The sequence below is a fragment of the Diabrotica virgifera genome, chromosome 5 (assembly GCF_917563875.1).
Source record: "Diabrotica virgifera virgifera chromosome 5, PGI_DIABVI_V3a".
NCBI lineage: Eukaryota > Metazoa > Arthropoda > Insecta > Coleoptera > Chrysomelidae > Diabrotica > Diabrotica virgifera.
Window position 1 is genome coordinate 236,189,226 of NC_065447.1, and position 26,627 is coordinate 236,215,852.

Below are 26,627 nucleotides of genomic sequence, written 5' to 3' on the forward strand. Positions count from 1 at the left end.
ATCAATCGTAGTAATTCTTCTACCGCAGCAACTTTCCTATACCAAATTAATTGTTAGTTATATTGTATTTACGAGTAAGATCAGTTAATAACTTTTTAATTTACCTACATCTTGAGAACGTATAAAGTATGCTTTGAAACAAATGAACGTTATGGAAGTATATTAAGAAGTAAATAGTATCTACGTACCTACTCGTGTCACAAAATCTGGTAATAATTTCTAATGGTTTCGCCCAAAACAAATGTCATATCCAAAAATGTTTCGGTTAAAAAATTAAAATTTAAAATAAAAAAAATTGTTACAAAAATTTCAACTACAAAAGTATTCCCAGTTTTTGTGACACCAGTAAATACTATTTATATTAATAAATAATTTGGATGATACATTTAACATTCATTTGTTTCAAAGCATACTTTATAATAATTTTTATATTCTCAAGATGTATGTAAGTAAATTTAAAAGGTAAATTAAAAGTTTAACTAAATACAATTTAACTAACAATTAATTTGGTACAGGAAAGTTGCTGTAGTAGAAAAATTACTACGATTGATTTAAAATTTGGTTGTTTATTTAATTTAGTAACTAATTTATGCATTCATTAATATGGTAAAATATTTTTTGTAAAATAATTTAAAGTTATTAAATTCAATTGAATTGTACTATCATACGATTTATTTTAATCTTTAATTACGTTTTTATCTTCATATTTTATATTTTAGTGTATGTTTCTCAAACCAGATTATAATTATTTTTTTTGCAAAAAAATTTTTAAATAAAAAATCCGCAAACACGTAAAATCTATAGTTTTTTTTAAATATCTACAAAACGAAACATGCTAGGTACATACAACCTTATACCAAAAGAAAGGTTGTAATATTTACTACAAAACGCAAAAGTAATATACAGGGTGTCCCATTTAAAAAAAATGAGAAAATTTTGTATTTGCAAATAGTGATCACACTGTATATTTTATGGCTAAAAGTAAAAAATATTAAATTATTTAAAAATAACACTATATTTTAAAAACTTTGACCTATCACCCATATTTTTATTTCCTTGGAAACATAATCCACAACCCTATAAATATTACCATTTTTCTCAATAAAAATGTAAATATTTCGAAAATTATTAACTTTAGACCTATAAGACCTTATACAAACTTTTCATATTTTTAAATAATATATTCAAAAATGATTTAATATACAGGGTGTTCCATTTAAAAAATACAACTTTGGTTCATACCGTCGTTCTGACTCACCCTGTATAATTGAAAATAATTTTAAATTATAGACCTCTTTGATACACATTAGTTTTGTTATAAACATTTTTTTGTATATCTCATAGTTTCGCCGTAATCAAAGAAGACCAGAGGTTTGGCGCACCCTGTATTACTTTTTATCGTCAAGTGACCAACAAAAAAGTTATAAATAAAAATATGAGAAAATTTTGTAAGAAGTTTCCTTTTGGAGGTTATAACTTTTTTTCCGTTCATTTCACAATAAAATAACATCATAGCGATTTTGTAGAGGATTTTTCAATGAACAATTTTCGCTATAAAGTTGTTTAATTTTATTTATTATCTAGGTTTTACAGCGCTCCAATATAGACCAGATTCTCGAATTCTCATAGGAATACAATAAAAAAAATACTTTTCTATCTATTATATTAGTCGAGTGGCAGCAATCGTTATGCCGACCACGAAAATCAAATTTAAGGTGAATGACCAATTTTGGTCTATTTTTATGTTTTCGAGGTCGCTGAATCCGAATATGAAGTTTATTTTTATCTAGATTTGGTGGAACATGTTCAAAAATCAAATTTTATACAAAAATGCCGAAAATCAATTTTGATGATTTTTCAAATTTACCTCGCTGTATCTGGTCGCTGGAAATATTTCCTTTTAAAATGTTTACTGTTTAATCTTTGAAGTATGTGGATAACAATGGGATTTGTCCTAAATATTTAAACACATTAAAAAAGGAGTTGTTAGTTTTTAAACATTTTGTCATCATATTTCGTTAGTTTCATGTTTACTTAAAAAGTTGAGTGACAAACTTCTTAGTTTATAATTTTAACCAACACAACAATAAAATATATAAAAAAAGATCAAGGCAGGTTTTGTTTATATTTGATTCAGAGTCGGACCACCATCTCCATATAGCTATTTCAGCATCCTTATGCCTCATCGGTGAAGCTCAGAAGTCTCAATAAAATATAATTCATGAAGCAGTTTTTTGGAAAATTTTAAGTGAAAATATACAATAGGAAACAAGTTATGTTACTTCATAAACAAGGGGCACACCCCAAAAAACGCTTATATCTCGAGATCCTGACCACGGTGTGGTATATGGCTAATTTTGATCATACTTTATGATTTTGATAACAAAAATTCGTTTTTTGCTCTTCTTAAGGATTTTGCAATATGCGGTTGCGTCATTCTTCTTCTGAACCGGCGAATTTGTCCTCAACAACTTCTTGGGCCGTTTCTATATATGCTTAGGGTTATAAGTTTTATAGTGGGGAGAAAGGTTAAAAACAGATTATTAATAGCATAGGAATGGTAAAATCATAATAAATTGTATGAATAAAAAATACATATAGATAGAAAAGTAAGCCTAACTTTTGTTTTTCTTATATCCCTATGAGCATTCGAGAATCTGGTCAAGTTTGGAGCGCTGTAAAACGTATATAAATAAATAGAATTAAACAAATTTATAGTAGAAATTGTTCGCTGAAAAACCCTCTACAAAATTGCTATAATGTTATTTTATTTTAAAATGAACTGAAAAAAAGTCACCACCTCCAAAAAGAATCTTGTTAAAATTTTTTTACATATTTTTGTTTATATCTTTCTTGTTGGTTACTTGACGATAAAAAGTAATAGAAATAAAATTGTAGAAAATTTAATTTGCTACATTTTATGTTTAATCAGATTTTCCGTAGGGTTGGTAGTTTACGAGATATAGCGCGAAACCCTTTTGCACACCACTTCCAAGATGGCGGCCGGGGGACAAGGGTGGCGACTCCAAAAACTTGAACATAAGCTTCTACTGATACCCCCTACACATTAAAGAAATAAAATTGACTCATCTAACAAATGCAAGGTACGGCTTAAAAATGTAACATTTTAATGGAGTAACACAAGAAACACAAGAGGAGAAAACCTTATGGAACTCCTGGAACAAAAAAGCATGTAAGCTATAAACACCTACAAAAAGAGCACAAAGTGGATATGGATCGCACCTAACGGAACTACCAAAAATGAAATACGACTATTTTCTCTCAAACAACAAAAGAATATTTAAAGATGTCACAACAATAAACAACGTAACAACTAGTAGTGACCTGATCATCGTATAATTAGGACGAAAATAATTAAGATTAAAGAAGAGTGAAAAATAATTTTTTTAATAACAACGCGGATAGATGCCAAAGTTGTTCTAGCCCTAGAAGACGTCTTCAAAACTACAAACTGTTCAACATACGCATCAACGTTAATGACAAGTTAAACTACCTCCGATTCGCTGACGACATCATGATTATAACGAGCACATTTGAGGAACTACAAACTATAATGGAGGATCTAGTAAACAGGTCAACCTGAAAATGAATATGACAAACATAGACGGCCCCCAGACGTATAGCTGTCAATGAGATAGAATAAATCAAAGAATATATCTACCTAGACCAAATTCTGCAACTTGACAAAGAGAACCAAGGTTCGGAGATTACTGGGAGAGCAAAACTGGCAAAGGCAGATTTTGGAAAACTCAGTTGGATAATTAAGAACCGCAAAATACTGATGGAGTAAGGTGTTCAACCAATGCATCCTCCCTATCATGACATATGAATGTTAAACATGGACCTTAACCAAGGCAAATTTGAATAAACTAGCCACAACTGTAAGGGCAATGTTAAGTATAGGACTGTTAGATAAAAAGATCTTAAAAAAAACCCAATGCGAGAAAGTGCGAAGACTAGACTATAGAATTATAAGCCTTATGAGCCATTTACTTAAAACATTTCTAAAAGTCATTCACAAAAGAATATATTATACAAAGTGCGAGGAACAACTAACAAGAACACAATTCGGATTTCGTGGTGCTCTGGGAACACGGGACGCCCTTTTTGCTGTACAAGTGGTATTTCACAGATGCAGGGATGTAAATTGTGATATATACGTATGCTTTATAGATTACCAGAAAGCATTTGACAGAGTAAAACACAACAAATTAATAACTCTAATGCAAGAAATTGGAATTGACAACAAAGATCTGAGAATTATCAGAAACATTTATTACAATCAAACGGCCAAAATCAAAATAGAAGACCAGTTAACTGATAAAATTGTAATAGAACGAGGAGTACGACAGGACTGTATTTTATCTTCACTGCTATTCAATATTTACTCTGAATGGGTATTTAAGGAAGCTTTAGACGGTTATGCGAAATGAGTATTAATAAACGGTGAATGGTTGGATAACATTAGATGTGCAGATGACACCATAGTTTTTGCCGATAATCTGAATGATTTACAGATATTAACAAATCGTATAACAGAAGTCAGCAACAGATACGGACTGTCTCTTAACATAAAGAAGACCAAATTTATGACAATTCGTAAAAAACCAATACTAAACGCTCAACTTACAATCAACCAACAAAATATCGAAAGAGTTGAGCAATATACATATCTGCGCACGAATTTAAATAGCCAATGGGACCACTCAACAGAAATTAAACAGCGAATAATAAAAGCGAAAGCAGCATACGTTAGAATGAGACCCATTTTCAACAATCGGGACATATCATTAAAAACAAAATACCGTCTGTTGAAATCCTACATATTCACAGTTCTGCTCTACGGAATGGAAGCGTGGACACTAACTGCTGCATCTATGAATCGGCTCGAAGCTTTCGAAATGTGGTGTTATAGGCACATCTTACGTATATCCTGGGTTGACCGAATTACTAATGTGGAAGTTCGACGTAGAGTGGGAAAAGACTGTGAAATTCTCATAACCATCAAAAACAAAAAAATTAGAATATCTAGGCCATGTAATGAGAAATCAAGAACGTTACGGCCTTCTCCAACTGATTCTGATGTAATGGTAAAAGAGGACCGGGAAGAATTTCCTGGCTTCAAAATTTACGAAAGTGGTATAACACGACTACCATTGAACTGTTCCGCGCTGCGGTAAACAAAGTCAAGATAGCCATGATGATCGCCAACATCGGGAACAAATAGGCACTTTAAGAAGAAGAGATAAAAAGAGGATCGACTGTGTATGATCAAAAACAAAAGTCGAGGTTATCAACAAAAATTGCCAAACACAAATGAAGCTTCGCAGGACACACTGCTAGTAGTACATTCTTTCACGGTTTTTGCGGTAAATTTTAAAGAACCGCTTAGATAGAGATGAAATTTGGCATACGCATAGCTAACATGTCAAAGAAAAAAAGTGATATTGTGCCGATGTGTGCTTTTGCCCTGGGGGTGACTTTCACCCCCTCTGGGGGTTGAAAAAATATATGTCAAAAATAAGTCCGGAAATAGATAAACTGACTAATTTTAAGTAACTTTAGCTCTATAGAGTTTTTTCGATAAGTCAACACTTCGAGTTATTTGCGAGTGAATATGTTCATTTTTCAACAATATAACCATGTTTTTAGACGGTTTTTCGAAAATAACTCAAAAAGTAAGTATTTTGTCAAAAAAAAAACGTTCTTAGCAAAAATATAGCCTGTAAAAAATAGAAAAAATGGTGTACGCTTGAGGTTTCTAGACCTCGTAGAACCAGAGTTATAGCCAATGAAAAATAGGTTCATATTGGCCAAATTTAAAATAGGCTATTTCAACGTCAAATATCCAAAAAATAAAGCACTTTTTGGGAAAAACCTATTATAACTTTTTCAAAGTGTTTAAAAAAGCTTTATTTCCGTTTTTATAAAAAATTTCTAGCATCAAATTTAAGCAAGTTACGCTCAAAATAAAGTTGCTCCCTTTTGTTTTGGCAAAAAAATCGGGAAAATCACCCCCTAATTGGCAACCTAAATGAAATTAATCGTTACCGCTCCACAAATTATTTTATTTATGTTTTGTTTATATGATACGTAAGATTCACTGACTCAAAGTGCTGATTTTTGAAAAAATTTGGTTTTAAAATAAATTTTTTAATTTTGAAAAATATGCTTTTTTTTTTCAAAATAACTTAAAAATTGTTAGAGATATCAAAAATATCAAAAAACAAAAAAGACAGTATTGCTTTTCTGAATATCCTGTATTTTTTGTTTTTAAGACAGAAGTTTATTAAGATTTGGTGTTTCTAAATTTGCATACACTCGTGATCAGTTACTCGTTTAAGCCCTTTTAACTACAGCTCTTGCAAAAATAAGGACTTTGAACCGATGAAACTTACAGATCATATAAACAATACATACACGAGTAAAGAAACTTGTGAAGTGGTAACGATTAAGTACATCTGAGATACTAATTAGGAGGTGATTTTCCCGATTTTTTACCAAAAAAAAAGACTAACTTTATTTTGAGCGTATCCAACTTTTTTTATCAAACAAAATGAAACCTTTTTTAAATTAAATAATTTGTAATGAGTTTTCCCCAAAAAGTGCTTAATTTTTTGGTTATTTCACGTTAAAGTATTCCATTTGGAATTGAACAAATATGAACCTATTTTTCATTAGCTATAACTCTGCTTTTACCAGGTATAGAGACCTAAAATATACCCATTTTTTTTGGTTTTTTTACGGCCTATATTTTTGCTAAGAATATTTTTTTCGACAAAATATTTACTTTTTGAGTTATTTGCGAAAAACCGTCTAGAAGCGCGGTTATTTTGTTGAAAAATGAACATATTAACTCGCAAATAACTCAAAAAGTATTGACTTAATGAAAAAACTCTATAAAACAAAAGTTACTTAAAATTAGTCAATTTATGCATTTCCGGACTTTCTTTGGACGTATATTTGTTCACCCTCCAGAAGGGGTGAAAGCCACCCCCAGGGCAAAAGCACACATCGGCACAATATCACTTTTTTTCTTTGACTTGTTAGCTATGTGTATGCCAAATTTCATGTCAATCCAAGCGGTTCTTTAAAATTTAGAGGTTTTGTAATATTTTACCGTTAAAGAACATACTATAGACAAGAAGACCAACGTTGGAATGCCACAATACAACATTGGAGACCTTACGAAGGTAAACGACTAAAAGTAAGACCACAGATGAGATGGGTAGATGATATAAAAAGAATAGTCAGAACAAATTGGAGGTGTGCTCCTCAGGATAGACATCAATGGAATGAGTTGGGAGAAGCCTAAGTCGCAATGGACCGCTAAGAAGAAGAAGATCATAAATACGCAAAAGATATGTGTACTTTCTATGATAATAAAGAGTGAGATATAACTGTGATTCCCTGTCCTGTACCTTTTGTTTGATTACCCGTTATAAATAAATATACAATTCTTTTGTATTGTTAACTTACCTCATTGGTTTCATATCTGGGATTCAACTTAATAGTCTCATTAAATACATCTACAAATTTTTCTACTACTGTTTGATGAAACTTAACATTAGGCAAAATTCTTATACTCCTCGCTACTTTATCTTTGAGATCTCTAAAATCGCTTGCGTTTATCCTAATTATAAACGGATCTACTCCTTGTCTCTCAGATTTTACTTCTATGTTTAGGTACTGAACAGTTGTATTGTCTGGTGACAAGTCAAAAGTATCTGCTTCTTTGACTACTAGGGATGCGTCGCTTTGATGGACTATATTCATTGTTAGAGGTGACACTTTAATGATCCAATTTTCAGTGACGATAACAGTTACTACGGCACTGGTTTGCAAACAAATTTTTTCAATGCTAAAAATAATTATATTCAATTTACAAAAAGTTGTTTAGAACTAAATAATAATGGGATAAACGATTATCGTTTATAAACGATGAAGTTAAAGAAAACAGATAATTTACATTATATTTTAATATAGTAGGGGAGGAAAGTATGCTAAATTTGCAGTTAATCAAGCGTTATGGAAACCTATTGGGTTGTGAACAGTAGGTACTAAAACCAAAAAAAAGTTAGGTTAGGTTTTCCATAAATTTTTTTTATGTAATTATGTTATTTACAATCTACATCATTAAAAGAGTATTAAGTAAATTTGTTCCATGTTTTTTCCATAAAGTGACGGACTTTCCATTTTTTAATTTAATTTTCCATTTCCAACAATCGTTTTTCCGATTATAGCGCCATCTATCCATAATTCGAAAAAATGTCTCGAATAAAAGTTACTTATTTTTACGTAAGGAATCCAAATCTGCAATAAAAAATTGGGAATCCTATTTAAGATTTTAAAGTAAACCCACCCACATCGGTATAGGGGGTCCTGTTTGGTGTTATTCGATAGATTTTTTTAAAATATTGAATACGTGTATTTTTCAGTTTTTCGATCTGATGTTCATTTCGCGAAATATTCGCTTTTTTTGTGAAACTTTGTGACTCACCCATTTACTTACGCCCCGCTTAAGTCGTCAGATTTTTAAATATACACTGTTTTGCATGTACTTAACTTACCTCATCTTAATCTGACGATTTCGAGTTTTTCTAAGGATAGATTTTTTCGGACCCCCCTTACCGAACTCCCCTGTATTAAGAGTCAATATATGGTAGTGATACATTTAAGGGTAGGTACAAGGTTTCTCCCCATGTGATAATCTGACGCGCTCGAGTAACTGCAAAAATCCCCGCTTGGGCTCCCCTACCATTACGTTTGCACCTATTAAAAGCAATATAGTATGTACCAAACGTAGTTGTAAATTGTAAAGAATGGTCAAAGAAGATTGAAGGTCAGAATTGAGCCATGTCCAAGGTATTATGTAACAGAGACCTAAAATTGGCATTGCGGATCCGCATACTTAGCTGCTACGTGTTCTCGATCGTACTTTACGGTGTTGAGTCTTGGACTTTTAATAGAAGTGACCTAAATTGTCTTGAGGCTTTCGAAATGTGGTGCTATAGAAGAATTTTAAAAGTTTCTTGTGTGGAAAAGACTCGAAGCTCCACAATACTTGAACGTCTTAGCAAGACTACTGAAATGATAACAAGTGTCAAGAGAAAGCTGGAGTACTTCGTACTTGCAATGGGAGGTCCCGAATATAGGTTGCTGCAAAATATGCAAGGGGAAATAGCAGCCAAACGCAGTCTAGGGCGAAGAGAGACTTCATGGTTGAAGAACTTACGAAATTGGTATGGTATTGATACAAGCATGCTATTTAGGGTTGCAGTGAATAAAATTAAGATAGCTATGACGGTCACCAACGTTCTGGAAGGACATGGTACATGAAGAAGAAGAAAGAAAGATCGATCATCTCTAAAACCCGTCCCATTTCAGTCTCGTGTTTCCCAGCGGAACTGCCATAAGCCACTACTTCAGGGGGGAGGATCTATTGCTCTTCCTTCATGCTGGCGAAGTCACTGCTTCTCTCCTTCTAACCGTCTCTTTGTTCATCTCGCCTCCTTTCAATGTGACTAAGATCCTGGAAGACTTCCATCGCAAATGTGGTGATTGTATCCCAACTTGCCTTCGATGAAAGAAGGTCTCTCCTACTAACGTCTCTGGTCGAATTTTCTGTTTGATATCGTTTCCAGAGTATTGCGTAGCAAGTTGAAACGAGGACACGTGAAAAACATGTGATCCGCGTCTTCACTGACCCCGAGCCAGGACGGCGACTTTGGAGAATCGTCATGTTTGAAATGATAAAGTGCTCGAAAACTGCCACGTCCTAAAGCATCTGCGTCAGAAGATGGTGTTTTACCGTTCTTTTCTTCTAAGCTGCCCTCACTACTGACGCTTTACACACACTGACATGCTCCACCTACTGCTTAAAACTGAGTCTGGGAGTTAATTTTCACTCCCAAGTACCGAAGGAATGGTTGTGATGTGATTTCCTGTTCTCCAATGCTCAGTGTTACGATTTCCACCTGTTTCCGACTAGTAATAAACTCTGCCTCAGTTTTGTGCTTCGCTAGTTTTAAATTGACAGTTTTCATCCAATGGCAGATTCTCTTGAAAATAATGTCAAACGTGAGATTAGTGTCCTCAAAGTGCTTTAGACAAGATTAATCGCATCCAGTGTTGAGTGTCCTTTTCGAAAAGCATGCTGGTTGCTGTAGAACATAGAGGTTCAACTGCTGCTTCGTTCTGTGATGGACTATTCGTAAATGATGGACTTTTTAAACAGTGATAAATTCGATTGGTAACATTCGGGTTTAAATCGGGAGACTAGTAGACCAGTAAGGATCTGCGAAAAAACGTCTATTTTTGGATGTGAGAGGTGGCATTCGGATTTTTGCAGATAAAGTTAGGTGACACCTTCAGTAATAATAATTGACTTATTATGCTCCTTCTCAAATATGCCCGGAACATTAATAAAAAAATTAAAATATTTAAAAATTTCGAAAAACATCGATTTTTTTCTGCTTTCTTTGCTTATAACTTTAAAACGATTCGTTTTGGAACAAAGTCGTACAGAAATAAAATAAAGATAATTGAATTCTGTATGATATACCACTGGTAAAAAATGTCTTAAGGTATTACCTTTTCTGCAATATAGCAATAAATACAAAATAAGGCAAAATAAGTCTGTTGTTATTCAATATTTTTTAACTACTTTTTAGAACCATAGTAATTCGCTTAGGAAATTCTTTGTAATATACTTATATCGTGTACCAAATTTCATTAAAATCGACCAAATAAATTTTGCATAATAAATTTGCAATCTAAATGTTTTTAAAAAAGTTCAAATTTTTTAAAATCTTTCTGAACAAAAAGAAGTTGGCTAATTTTTTTACATATAAAGAGGTGCTCTACCTATCTAATACACTTTACAGAATTAAAATCGGATTATTTAAGGGGCCTCATCAATGTTTTAAATTTATAAACAATTTTTTGGCTTATAAACAAATAGCTTTGTTTAATAATAAAAAAATATATCATTAGCAATGCAAATAATTAAAACCGGTATAATTTGACTTAAACTTTCAAATGCTGTCAGCAGAATTGCTATTTTATGTTTTAATCAAACGTTATTCGCGTTCAAAAATTGCAATTTCTCGATTTTTTGAAAGTTCCACCGCGTTTATTTCGAAATCTATGCATCCTACGAAAAAACTTGTAAGAACATTTTTTGCTTAGAATTACCCAAGAAATACAAAAAAATGTTTTATTTTGCGAAAAATCGATGTAATGTAATTCCTCAAGTTCTTTGTTTATAACAATCTTATCGACATCCGGATCAACTGTTACCCAAAAAATTCGTGTTATACGGGTCAAAATACATAAAAAAAACTTGGGTAAGTCCATCTAAATAAAGGAGCCCGTAGCACCCCCTCCTGAACACAGCACTAATTTGTTTATAAGCCAAAAAATTGTTTATAACTTTAAAAAATTGCTGAGGCTGCTTAAATAATTCGATTTCAATTCTGTAAAGTGCATTAGATAGGTGGAGTACTTTTTTATATGTAAAAAAATTGACAAATCTTTGTATGTTCTAGTTTTTGTTGTGCAAGATTTAAAAAAAATTTTATTTAAAAAAAAAAGTTTAGATTGCAAAATTATTATGCAAAATCTAGTAAGTCAATTTTAATGAAATTTTGTGTACGGTTTTAGCACATTACAAAAATTTTCTAAGCGAATTAGGAAGGTTCCAAGTGTAACCTAAGTGATGGAAAATCATTGAATAAGGACAGGCTTGTTTTGCCCCCTTATTTTATATTTATTGCTATTTTGAAGCAAGGGTGATAAATTAAGACATTTTTAACCAATCGCATCTGATAGAAAATTTAATTATCTTTGTTTTATTCCTATACGACTTTGTTCTAAAAGGAATAGTTTTTAAGTTATAAGCAAAAAAAGTAGAAAAAAAAACGAAATTTTTAAATAGTTTATTTTTTTTTATTAATGTTCCGGGCATATTTGAGAAGGAGCATAATTCAATTATTATTAACGAAGTTATCACCTAACTTTATCCTAAAAAATCTGAATGCCGCCTCTCACATCCACCTAAAAACAGATCCTTACTGGTCTATAGGAGGAAATATGATTTTGATCTCCGTCTATTAACGACGTTCTACACCTTCGTTGCGGGGTATGCCTCTCAGAGGAAAGGGGGAAAACTTATATGCAAGCGAAAGTTGGTAACAATGCATTTATAGCAGAATACTCAAATCATATGTTTCAGTATTGAATACTTTATAAAAAGAAATTACGGAATTAATTATAATAAATAAATTAAAAATAAATGGTACGGTAAACAATCCTCATTTTTTAATATGCTATTCCTTACAAAAAAACCTTTAATTCAAGAACAAATAATTAAAAATCTTAAATTTTGGTCAAAAGTTATTAACTTTTTAAGAATTCCCATAAGAGCCCATGTTAAAACTTAACTTTGACCCTTAATAGTAATTAAACGGCACGGTAAAACAATTTTTAAAAAATGAAGTCTTAGTTTTTTGAAGTAAACTCTAACATACTAAAATTTCATGCAAATCCTTAATTCTTTGCCGAAGGTGTAGAACGTCGTTAAGTGGAAACATAATGCTAGTATCTATCTCTGTTACTATCTCTCGCTAATTTTAAGTTTTAGTTAGTTAATACTAACTATAAATTTTTACTATGTCTGTATAATATTTGTTCTGATACATATCTACCTGCGAAATTCCATGTCAATGTTGGTAGCCACCGACTTCCAATTTACGTTATTATTGCAGAATTTTGTCAGATTAAGAACTATTGGGTGTCTTTCACAACGGTCCGTCGTCCACTTCCATGCCTCCATAACACTAATAATCGGAAGAATCACTGCAAATGTAAAAAAACAGCTTGGCAAAAGTGGTATCGAAAGAGATAAATCTGTAATCTAAAAATAAAACCACAATTATTTTTAGTGTAGGAAACATATGTTGAACCTCGCAAACTGGACACAAGTCCGGTTTTATTTTTTTTTTTCTGGTATATCAAGGGGTGCTTATTATGAGACTAACTTTTTCTTAAAAAATTTCGCCCCGGAACCCAATTTTCATTCCTTTAAAGGGGGTAATTTGTGGTTTTTACGAAAGGCACTTCCTGTACGCTTTGCAAAAAATTCCCTTAATAGAAATATGAAGAGGACTATATTTCCTACAATTTATTTCCAGACAGCATATGTTTATTACCCACCGTTTAGCGGGGGTGGCGGCCCAAAATTGACAAGTTTTTAAAAAATACACTCGTACGTGGATAATCGCTGAAAGTTTTTATATGTTAGCATAAGCGGTTCAGATGGGGTTCAAATAGGGTTTTTTTTTTAATTTAATTTTTAATTTAAATCACTTGTTTGTGATTAACTGCCGCAGGGTTTCTTCTTGATTCCCATTAGTGTTAGGGAAAAATATATTTTTTAAAACATTATCTTTTTTTAAAAACTTGTCAACTTTGGGGCGCCACCCTAGCTAAACGGTGGGTGATAGACATATGCTGTCGGGGAATAAATTGTAGGATTATAGTCCTCTTTATATTTCTATTAAGGAAATTTTTTGCAAAACGTACAGGAAGGGCTTCGTTTCGCAAAAACTACAAATTACCCCCTTTAAAGAGATGAAAATGGAGGTTCGGGGGCGAAATTTTTTAAGAAAAAGTTAGTCTCATAATAAGCTCCCCTTGATACTTATACCGGAAAAGAATAAAACCGGACTTGTGTCCAGTTTGCGAGGTTTAACCTCTGTTTCCTACACTATTTTGCTAGTTCTTAAGTCATTCCAACTAGTCATGCAAAGCACCCCGCAGAAACCTTATGGGAAATGGCTTTCTGTCAAATGCTCTGAAACTTTGGGTTCTGGTAGTCCTTGATGTGTAGAACAAAAGACTCAATGGGCGCGTAGCTACAAAAAATCATGGTTTTAAGCAGTGGTGGCTGGTCTGTAAGTGAAGGGGGAGGTCATATCCGGTGGTTCAAGATTTTTTTGGAAAAACAAGACCTACAAATCCCATTTTAAATAATTTCTTATTCCATCATCTGTATTGGTTTCTTATAACTTATTTTGCAATATGTTGTTTAAATTTAAGCGGATCTTTATTTGACAAGTAAATATGAAATAAGTAAAAGGAACAAGTCTTCATTACTAATTGTCAAATAAATCAGATAAATAGTATGATATAATATGTAATTATAACAGCCAGAATATCAACAAACTACTTAAACTCAAAACCTAAAATAAATAAAAACTTAATTTTTATGCGGATTTAAAAAGTAAATCGATTCTTCTGGCCTTAGATTTTGCGAAATGATCGATCACTTGCTCGTTGAAATTTGTGATCGTTCGAATACCTACCGCTCAACAACGAAAACGATACCTGCGGTCTACGGTCAATGACCACGATTTAGTACCAACTTGCATATAAGGATATAAGTGCGTATTTTCGTGAACGTTCGGATTCAAAGTGCTGTATTCTCACAGTGAGGTCAAATAAATTTCTTGACCATCGTGAATGTTCGTATTTAGCTGTTGAAGAGTAATATTGCGGTAGTTTCAGTCAAAAATAAATTTGGCTATTCGGTACCGTCAAACAGCTCGTATTTCATGTTTATTTATCGGTAATCTTTTGGCGGCATCTTTGTCGCTATATTTTACAACAACAAAATGACTGAAAAGTAAATACAATAAAAGCAAAATTTAACTTTGAACGATACTATTGTATTCCGAACATTTTTAATACAGAAAATTTTCTTTTTTTAAAGAAACAATTACCTTATAATCGTTTGATTGTACAATTATTACAGGGAGGTCATTGATCAATTGACCTAAAGGGATAACCGCCACTGGTTTTAAGATATAAGCCTCTGAAGTCATAATAATATGTACAGTGAGGATGTTTGAGTTGGAATAAATTCATTTTCTCAAGAATGGGCGACTCTGGAGATAAATTACAAAACAGGTCGATTTTTAATTTTAAATTATAATTTTCTGGCATAGGCCATCTGGCCTATATATCATACTAGTGACGTCATCCAACTGGGCGTGATGACGCAATCGATGATTTTTTTTTAAGTAAGGATAGGGGTCGTGTGATAGCCCATTTGAAAGGTTATTCAATTCTCTATTCAGTAATATAAACATTAATATAATTATTTATACAGGGTATATATGCCCAACAATTTTTTTTTGAATTAAATTAATTGAGACGAAAAGAAGAATGTATATAATTTATTTAATTCGAAATACATTTTACTGTTTTCCGAAAACAGGAAAAAATGTTTATTTGATAAATAAATATTGTTTTTGCTTAAATTCAATATTAAAGCTGCCACCCACCTGCCTCTTAGCAGTTTGAACATTTAATATAAGCGAAAAGCAATGTTTATTTTTCAAATTAACATTTTTTTCTGTTTTCTAACAGCAGTAAAATGCATTTCGAATTAAATAAATTATATACATTCTTCTTTTTTTCTCAATTAATTTAATTAAAAAAAAAATTTTGGCACCCTGTATAAATAATTATGTTAATATTTATATTAGTGAATAGAGAACTGTATAACCTTTCAAATGAGCTATCACACGACCCCTATTCTTCTTTAAAGAAATCATCGATTGCGTCATCACGCCCAGATGGATGACGTCATTAGTATGGTATATATGCCAAAAAATTATAATTTAAAAATAAAACTCGACCTGATCCGTAATTTATCTCCAGAGTCGTCCATTCTCGAGAAAATGAATTTATTCCAACTCAAACATCCTCAGTGTACCTATAACTTCAGATGCTTATATCTTAAAACCATGATTTTTTGCAGCTACGCGCCCATTGAGTCTTTTGTTCTACACATCAAGGACTACCAGAACCCAAAGTTTCAGAGCATTTGAAAGAGCATAAGGTTTCTGCGGGGTCCTTTCGTAAACGATTATAAAATTTTATTAATTTAATTTTAACTTTTAATTACATACTAACATTTGATTAATAATTTTTTTTGTCTATTGTAATTTTGTTAGTGGCAAATTTATCACTTAGGTACATCCACTGCAGAGCTTATATTATAAATGATGAATAGGATTGAAAAAATAAAGCAACCAATTAAAAAATATATTGAGATTCTTCAGAAACTTATCACATTAATAGAGCCGACTAAAAATTTCTCGGTGCGAACAAACAAGTGTTTCGAATTAAAACAAATCAAAGAGCGCAAATTAGAATATCTTGGACATGTTATGAGGAATGAACAGATATATGGCTTGTTGCAACTCATTCTTCAGGGCAAGGTATTTGCAAAGAGAGGACTAGGGAAAAGAATATCTTGGCTTCAAAACCTGAGAAAGTGGTTTAATACATCGACAACCGGACTATTCAGAATAGCAGCAAGCAAAGTTAGGATAGCCATGCTGATCGCCAACATCCGGAACGGATAGGCACCGTAAGAAGAAGAATCTATCTCATGGCTGAAGTGATTGTCTGGAACAGTGGCGGCTCGTGGCCTTAGAGACAGGGTCGACAAGATTTTTGTTCTCCTCATATAGGTAATAGGTATACCATCTAATTAAAAAGCTTAAATCATCATAGGAGATTTTTTTGTTTTTTTTTGTTTGGTTTACTTGACATTCTCTCTTGTGTCATAGTGTTTCGACAATACGTTTTGATTATTTTGAGACAAGAGAAATCCAGCGGCGTAGCTGACAGGCCCGCAAGGCGGGGGGCCCCTCCTAACGTCGGGGTCCCCCCGCCTTGCGGGCCCTGCGGGCCTTAAAGCCTTCAAGCTTAATACTTCTACTTTCTTTAAATTGGGAACCCAAACATATTTTGTTGTTTTTATTCAATAATTCTTGATACCACTCAAGATATTTCAAAACACGATCAGCTGAGGTTTATTTTCCGGTATGTAAAAATAAGTTGCGATGAAAATAATTTACCTTCCAAAGCAGAAGTTGTTGAAAGTGTTTTGGGATTTATTCGCATATTAGACCAAATTGCAGAAAGTCTTGTAAATTAAATTTTAAAATTTATACAATCAAATCAACTTTCCGTACACAACTACAGATGAAAGGGTTATGATGGGACGTTATGAGTGGTGTATATTCAGGCATACAAAGGTGCATAACTGACATTGAAAAAATAGCTTCCTACACCGAGAGAACAATTTCTTTTCTCGTAAAACACCGATTTCTTTGAGCAATATTTCTTAAAAGTTAACATATCCTATTAACTTAAACATACCGGTTCACATATAAAGAAACGAGTTTTTTAAACACAACTCAATAATTTCTTACAGATAATTTCTTCAATACTAAGAAATGCATTAATGGGTACATTTAATTTTCTTATCCTAAAGTTTTTATTTCTTAAATTGAAAACTACAAATATTTTGCAGTATAAGAAATATAATGTTAAGTTAATCCATAATTATATTTGTGAACAAGAAATTTTCTTGCAATCAAATAAATATTTTAAACCACAAGAAATAATTCTTCAGAAATACCCTCTGTAGTAACTGTGGTTATAAAATAAAAACTTTGTCATTAATGCCGAAATGTTACTTGCAAAGAGATTTTCTTCCACAAAAGAATTGCGCAGATTAACTATTTATGATTTAGTCGTCAGTGTTTGTCAAGATGGCGTGATATGTTCATGCTCATATAGATGGATGTTGGATTTATTGTTGTTCTTTAAAAATTAACGGATATTTTGAAGGTACGTACATATAGGTATTAAATAAAAGTAAATTGAGTAATTTAAGATGTAATAATAATAATAATATTGTTGCGTATCCGAATGGTTAAAAAAGAAACATAATAGTATCTTTATATGCTTTTTAGGTATAATGATGGACGACTCTGAAATAAAGGAGCTTATTATTCTAACTGGGAAATATGCCACAATTTAAAGCTGGGACAGAATGATATAATATATAGCTTCAGAACAATATTAAGAAAGGAGTTATTAACCAACTGCGAGGCCTTCCAGAAATGGTAGAACTTCATACATGTAAGTACCTTTTTAAAAATGTGTATACTTATGTATCAACTATAATAGGTTTCTTGAATGTATCGCCTTCTATAAAAATATACAATACAACGCTATATCAAACATGGCGGTTGCAACGCTGAGGATGTTTTCTGTTAATTTATTTGAGATAAAGAAATCAGTTAGTCTAAAAGAAATATATGTTTATGGTTAAGAAATGTTATTGCCGAAAACCGTGAATTAGTTAATATGTATTAAATGACTTAGATGTAAACTAATAATACTTTCCGGTAATAAAATTTCTTAATGATTAGGTATGCTGTCTCTTTTAGATTATAAGAAAATTACATATTATTATGTCTGCTTCAATGTTTTACATTGGTTGTATTTTCCATCTTGTTTTAGCTAAACAATGTTTATTGTGTGACTTAATATTATACAGATAAATAATTAATATTTCATTAACAAAAAGAAAAAAATAAACAAAGATGTGTAGGTAAAATAATGCCATGTTTGAACTAAATATGATTGATTATTATTAGTATAATAGTTCTTATGTGGGGCCGTGTATTTGTTTTTTTTTTGTATTTCCTAAATTTGTCAAAATAAATATCTATAGATATATTTATAAAAAATTTTTTATTAAAGTTTACTCTTTCTACATAACGATTTTGTTTTAGTGAATTGCTGATATACAAAGTGCTGTTAACAAAAGAAGGAAAATTTGAGGAAGTTGGATTTGCCTCTCCATCCTTTTATTGTTGTGTAGAAGCCAGTGGTTTTAAGAGTGGAGAAAATATTTGTATGTAATAATAACGTTTTATATCTTGTTTTATTAATAAATAATGATTTTACCTTAACACAATGATTTATTTCGCCGTATGTAATATCACTTTATTTTCAATAAATATTAACTTAACTCTAAATATACGTTTATCTCTGCGAAATATATTTCTTAACATTAAATACACTAATTATTAATAGTAAAATAATAATATTCCTTACTAAGAAATATTATTGCTCAGAAAGAATAATGTTGTAATGTGTAGAAAATATATTTTTATGACTAATAAAATTAATTAACATCAAGTGTAATTTCTTTCTGATAAATGGGTTTGAAGTTTGCCAGAAAGTGATAGTTCAATCATGTTTAAGATATATTTCTTTGGCTATAGTAGAATTTATTTGAAATATTTTAAAAAATTATATCTTACATACAAAGATATATTTCTTAGGCAATATGCCAAGTCGATATTTCTTAAATATTAATAGTTTCTTTATGTCAAGAATTTTTTTCTCTCGGTGTATGTTCATTGTGCATCCCATAATCTAAACCTAGTATTGAATGATGCCTTTGATGGTGTACAGGAGTTGTTTTTTTTTTTAGGATATACCTAATTAAACGATTATGTTTTTTTAGTGCAAGTATTAAAAGATGGTATGTACTATGTACTGTTATGACTTTGGATTCATCGCGTTTGCCAACACTTAAAAGGTGAAACCTGGTGATGATCCAGACATGATGCTGTTATGGCTTTGCGTCGAGCTTTCCGACAAGTAATGAAATATTTAACGAAAATTTCATTGCTATCTAAAAAACGATGAAAAATTAGAAGCTAATGCATTATTAGAGCATATGAATAATTTTGAATGTGTCGTTAATATTACTATTCAATCTAAAATACTTCACTTAATTAATCTAACATCAAGACTTTTGCAATCTGAAATGGCAGAGTTAATGGTCGCTTTAACTTTTTCAAAAACCTCGTGATAATACTCAAGAAATGAGAAATCCGTTTTCCGAAACTTTAGCAAAAGCAGCAGGAATAGCAAAATAGTGGGGTATTACACCAAAATTTAAAAATAAACGGATAAAACGTATAAAAAATTTTACGATAAGCTCAGCTGAGACGAAAAAATAACTTATAGCAAAAAAAGTTTTGAAGTTAATGTTTTCAATGTACCCCCCATCTTAACTTATTTATTTTTAGCACATAATCAAAACTGTCGGACAGGTCTATTTTTGAAATAATCATAGTATATTATAGCATCAATGTTTCGAACTTTACGCTGTCCCTCTTCAGGTGACAGTGATAACTTTGATTATTTTAAATGGGAAAGTAGGTACATCATGTGACACCTCTTTTAAAATCTTTTGAAAAACTGATTACAAAAATTTATAATACTTGCGCAAAATTTCGGGGCAATGCTTTTTAAATGCATTAACTTTTTTTAATCCTGAGAAATCTAATAGGAATTTTTGAAAAATTTAAACGCAGAATAAAATATTACATTATTATCGAGGGGCGTAAGTCCCTAAAAACTTCTATAATGTTTATTTTAATAAGTTACAGGGGTGAAAACGAAAGAAAGTTTATTATGATTTTTAATTTCAAATCACTCAAAAGAAACTTTTTGTTTATTCTAAGGGACTGTCGACACTCGGTAATAATGTTATCTTTCATTCTGCGGTTAAATTTTAAAAAAATACTCATTAGTTTTCTCAGTATTCTAAAAAAATTAATGCATTTAAAAAGCATTTGACCGAAATTTTGGCCAAGTATTATACATTTTCGTAATCAGTATTCCAAAAGCCTTTAAATGAGGTGTCACATGATGTACTTTCCCATTTAAAACAATTAAAAGTATGACTGTTACCTGAAGAGGGATCGCGTAAAGTTCGAAACTTTGATGCTATAATATACTATGATTATTTTAAAAATCAACCTGTCCGAGCGTGTTTGTCGGATTAAGATACATGTATAATAGGTTTTCATGTCTATTCCCAAAAAAGAATGTGTGTGTACTTTGTACGCACGTAAGAAGTTATACTTCTATTATATGATTTAAACGAAATTAATATACTTTTTATTTATATTTTGTTTAAATATTAAACTAATTTATACTTACTACTTCTCAGACATTTTTATTAGAACAGTGCCAAAAATTAAAATAATAAAAGAATAAAACACACACAAACACATTAAACAAGCCACAAATGATGTCTGAACATTAAATGTCGAAATTTTTTTTAACTAAATACGTATTTTCTGTACAGAAATACGTTCTTTACAATCATAAAATGTATTAAAAAAAAACAAAAAAGAAAGTTTCTATTGGGACTCGAACCAGCGCTGATAAGAGCGGTTGGTATTGGAATTCATTCGCATTCTCCGCTTAGCCACGGACACTGTGTGTCATTATTTACGAAGATCGACTAACTAAACGGATTAAACTTGTGATATTTTGATATTTTGAAAATTGATCAAATTATTTTAATTTTGAATTGAAATGATTTAGAATTGAAAAAAATACAACAAAACATAGAGTAAAAAAACAATATATTAGGTGAATATTGATAGAAATTTTGATGGTAATCAAATTATATAAATAAAAGTATTACATACTATGTATTTTGGCAGATCAAATAGGTAGGTTTATACCCATGATACATTAACAATTATTACGTACCTGTTGCTTTTAAAAACTATTTAAAAGTCACTACAATATTATAAACTTTTTTGTTTCTGTCCTCACAACAATAAAACTAATATATTATACATTTGTTTACCTTTACCTTTACCTCCAAACCACAGCTGCCATATCGGATAATTTTTGACATGTCATTTGAACATCCAATCAGAACAAAGTTATAATGCGCATGCGCCGGGCTGATAGGTTTTAACATATAAAAAAAATCACCCTCTATCGCCGGTAAAGAAGTATAACTTCAAAAATCTAAGTATTAACACTAACTGATGAAGGCCAAATATTGTCATTTAAGTACACATTTTACACATATTGGTATTATACTGTTATTAGTTGTCGTTATGTTTATATTACGGGGGCCCACAACAATTTTCGCGGGGGGCCTCAATCTTCAGCTACGCCACTGGAGAAATCCCGTTCATTTGGGGCAGAAGTTATTGGCAAAAAGAGAATTTATGAACAGTTTGTTGTAGTGAATTGCAGTACTTACTATATAAAATTATACATATTTGTAACTTATCCCACTTTCCGAAAATATTTGGATCAGCATAATTTTTAAGTAACTTGTAAATAAATATATTGGAAATTTTTTGGCGAAGGTAACTTTTAAATTTTGAATTATCAAAGAGGTCAAAAATTTGCAAATCTTCAAAATTCGAAAAACGAGTATCTATTTGCATAATAGCAGGTATCCAAAATTTCAAAATATACTCGTTTTTCGAGATATGTATCATGCCTTTGTCTTTTTTGGGGTGGTTCGAAAATATCAAGCGAATCCAAAACGTCACTGCGTATTAGGGTGGTCCAAAAAACTCAAGTGTTTTTCAGAGACCTAGGGACCCACCCATTTTGTTATATCTAATAAAAGAATAATCTATGCCAAATCTTAACACCCTAGAACATATGGAAGGCAGTGCTCAACAACATTTAGTTTTCAAAAATTTCCGTGAAACACTTAAGTTTAGAAAATGTTTGTTTGTTTGTTTTTTAGGATTCAGAAGTTAACAAAGCTGTTGACCTCTTCATTACAGTTGATATTAAACATTTTCAGCAGTTTGAACACTGGAGATGCAATACTTAAAACTCTTAAAACATGGGATCTCGATGATAAATGGTATGGGCTTTGACACAGCCGTCAATACTGGTCTTAAAAGTGTTGCATGCACTTTCCTTGAAAATAAGCTGAATAAAGAACTTCTATGGTTACTGTGTCGTCATCACATAATAAAAATCATTTTGAGCAAAGTATTTGCATTATGTTTGGGACCTTCAAGCTCTCCTGAAATTTCCATATTTAAAAGGTTGAAGGAATCATGGAATGCAGTCGATCGATCAGATTACACACCATTAATTTTTCTCCCTGGAGAATCTGAGTTAAAAAACAGTGCCATCGAGTCCTTGCTACATCATCTTAGTAAGAAAGACCAGTCTCGAGATGACTACCTCAAACTTATTGAACTGACGCTGTTGGTGTTGGGACAACCAATAGAAAAAATTCACTGGAGAGCACCTGGGCCTATACACCACGCTCGGTAGATGGCTAAGCTTATTTATGCATATAAGTTGTACCTTTTCCTAGGTCAAGGAGTTTATATCTAACAAACAAGAAGAAAGAAAGCTTAGACAGATTTATCCGTTTTGGTGCACTTTTGTATGTGAAAAACTGGGTTGAGGCTCCAATCAGCGCCAATGCAGCTTTCAACGACCTAATTTTTTGGAAGAATGCTGGGAAATACAGCGTCATTCATGAATATATAGCTAAAACTATCAAAAAAGCCTTGCAGCCACATTTGTGGTACCTATCTGACGAAATGGTCGGGTTATCACTTTTTTCCAAAAAAGTGAGCCTTGAAAACAAAGTGAGCATAGTGAATAAGATGTCTGTCCCGGCACCGCCAAGGATGATTAGAGGAAATGCCGATTTCCTAAGTGATGAATGTGAATTGGTAGATTTTGCTAATAGTAGAACAATGTTGTTGTTTACTAAGCTAAACATTATGCAAAGCTTTTTAAACAAACACCCAAGTGAATGGGAACAGGACCCAGAGTTTAAAGAGGCAAAAAATACAGTAAATAAAATCAAAGTGGTCAATGACATCGCAGAAAGAGGTGTAAAACTATTTCAAGATTTTAACAAACTCATAACAAATGAGTACTGCAGATTGTAGAGGCTAATCGAAAGCAAGTCCCGACCGAGCCAACAAACAAGGCCGTTCTAGAAAGCCTACAGGAACCATCCATTTCCAAAGACAAAATTTAAAGAGTTCATTTTTATTGGTCTTCACTATAAAATGTACTTATTTTAAACATGGGTTCCAATGTAAAATAAACAAATAAATTAAGTTTTTGTATCCTAACATGTCTTGTAATTTTTTCAAAAATCGATAAAAATATTCCCGTTTTCATTATGTAAACAGTATTGAGCACTGCCTTTCAAGTGACTTACGGCTTTCATATTTTGGCTCCTTACTTCTTTTATCAATTAGAAAAGAATTGGGGGGTCCCCTGGGGTTTACATTCAACTTGAGTTTTTCACATAAGATCTTGAACCACCCTACTGCGTATATATTGGAAACTTCTATCATTACGAAAATCTCTGAGATTTTGCACCAGCTTTCTTATTTTATTTTTGGAATAAATAATGACAATTAACTGATTTTGAACAACAATGAATATCAAATGGGTTTGGGCAAACACTTTCTTAAAAATATTTAAAAGAATATTAAAAGAGTAATCATTTAATAAAGTTCTCAAACCAATTGCTTCACGGATCGAGATATCAGCGCTTTCAAAATAAAATCGTCGCCTTCGATAATAAAATAAAAAACTTCCAAAAAGCTGTTCACGAAAATCTGCTATTGAACAACAATTGACAGTTGTGAATGACATGGTAATCAGAAGCTTCATCTACTTCTAGCGAAAAGCAAATGGTTTTCAGAATCTCAGATTCAATAACGTTATTCAAAATGGTAACTAATTGATTATATTAGTTCATTCTGTACTGTTTTAGACACGCCGCTAAATATCTTCGAATCAGAAAAAAAATTGGAAAATTTCAAATCGTATTTCTTAAACAATTTTATTAGTTCTCTATAATTACTTTGATTTAACGAATGCTCCGATTCATCATGTCCCGTATGCGAATTTACAAAACCTATACTATTTCAGTCATGGCATGGGGGCGACTGAATTCGAGTGGGTTTTGTATGCAGAATATTAGTTATATATCCTATGCTATTTCGGTCCAGAAATTAACTGTATCGGTGTAGGATTTGTAAGCGAAATTTTTGATTATTATTGAGCAAATATCTATACTGTTTCAGTCGTGTAAGTAAAACTAATCAAATATTTACTAAGTGGATTTATTATTATATCATAAAATTTAGATATGTTTTGAAAATTAAGATGAATAATATATATTTGGATAATATTAAAAATTAAAAACAAATGAATAATTACTAATATACGAATATATACAGTATGTCCCGGTAAGTTGGAACCATATGGAAAACTTTTTTATTATTGATTTTACGAAAAAAAAGAAACATATTCTTCATAAAAAGTTCTGGATGGTCTAAAACCGAAAATGCAATCATCTGATATTACTTTTGCATTATTACATCTGATATTACTACTAGTAAGTTTTATTACTAGTATATGAGAAATGTCAAATATGAATTTCTGTTAAGAGTAAAGTATCTTTACAGAAAAAATTTCAATTTTTTTTTCAATTAGAACAATGTAGTTGCATATTAGAAAATTATTTTTAAGTCCAAACAAATTTATGTAATAACAATTTTCAATCTTGTGAAATATACAAAGGTACTTTACTCTCGAGACAAATTCATATTTTTTGACATCCCTCGTATACTATTGAAAAAGCTTGATATCAGATGATTGCATCTTCGGTTTTAGACAATGTAGAACTTTTTATGAAGAATATATATTTTTCGTAAAATCAATAATAAAAAAGTTTTCCATATGGTTCCAACTTACAGGGATATACTGTATATATTCGTACATTAGTAATTATTCATTTGTTTTTAATTTTTAATATTATCCAAATATATAGGTATTATTAATTTTAATTTTCAAAACATATCTAAATTTTATGATATAATTATAAATCCACTTAGTAAATATTTGATTAGTTTTACTTACATGACTGAAACAGTATAGACTTTTGCTCAATAATAATAAAAAATTTCGCTTACAAATCCTACACCGATACAGTTAATTTCTGGACCGAAATAGCATAGGATATGTAACTAATATTCTGCATACAAAACCTACTCGAATTCAGTCGCCCCATGACTGAAATAGTATAGGTTTTGTAAACGGCGTGATTATTTTTTATAATTTCTGTCGATGCTTCCAAATGAAACATCGGCAGATTTAAATGTGCCGTACCTGCCGCTTAATGTCTACGGAGAGAAATATACGTTTGGTTGCTCTGCGACTCGTATTTCGTTGAGTTTTACGTGTAAATCGTCAAGTTCGAGATGAGCTGGGGTCGGCTTGCCGAAAACAGTCAGATGAATGGCTCGGATCATTCATTTTTTGAAAAGTCTCTTATGCGCAGGGATCACTTAACGCTCGGATTGGCCGAATCCTTTTAAAAACCATGAATAAAATTCAGTCTGTATTATCTGACAGACATTTTTATTTCTCAGATACAAATGACATCAACTCCGATTAAATTACATATTAAAAAAAATCTATAGTGTGTCTATAAATGTTTCGGTCGGCACTGCCGACCCTGACCGGCCGCCGCTGGTCTGGAAGACCATCACAATAAGCATCTACTTCGGCTGTATTAATTTTCTACAACCTTACGGTCTTACAACTGAACATGCGATCAATTGTAATCATGAAGAAGAGGATCTGCATATAAACTGGATATGAAGCTCAGCGCTAAGACATACGAAACCTTTCACATCAACGTCTTTCTCTCCATTGCAAAATATTTCAAAAATTACTTCTGTTAATTATGTACAAATGCATTATTCTTTTTAACAAACTAAACCACAAAAATCCTACATAATGGTGTCGCATTAAAGTAATGCATTATTTCAATTTTACATTCATTTAAATTTCGAGGAACTATAAAACTGATAAACTAATTTTCAGCT

The 26,627-nt window shown here is 31.5% G+C and overlaps 1 protein-coding gene across 1 annotated transcript in view; it reads right to left on the bottom strand.

The window, feature by feature from the left end:
* LOC114331096 (E3 ubiquitin-protein ligase TM129) overlaps positions 1–26,627 on the bottom strand; it is a 34,602-nt gene that overhangs the window by 3,490 nt on the left and 4,485 nt on the right. Inside the window, exons 2-3 of the mRNA XM_050650890.1 lie at positions 12,729–12,937; positions 7,501–7,882 (exon numbers count right to left, since the gene is read on the bottom strand). Of these exons, the coding sequence (XP_050506847.1) occupies positions 7,501–7,882; positions 12,729–12,937 (591 nt within the window). The remainder of the gene's footprint in view (positions 1–7,500; positions 7,883–12,728; positions 12,938–26,627) is intronic.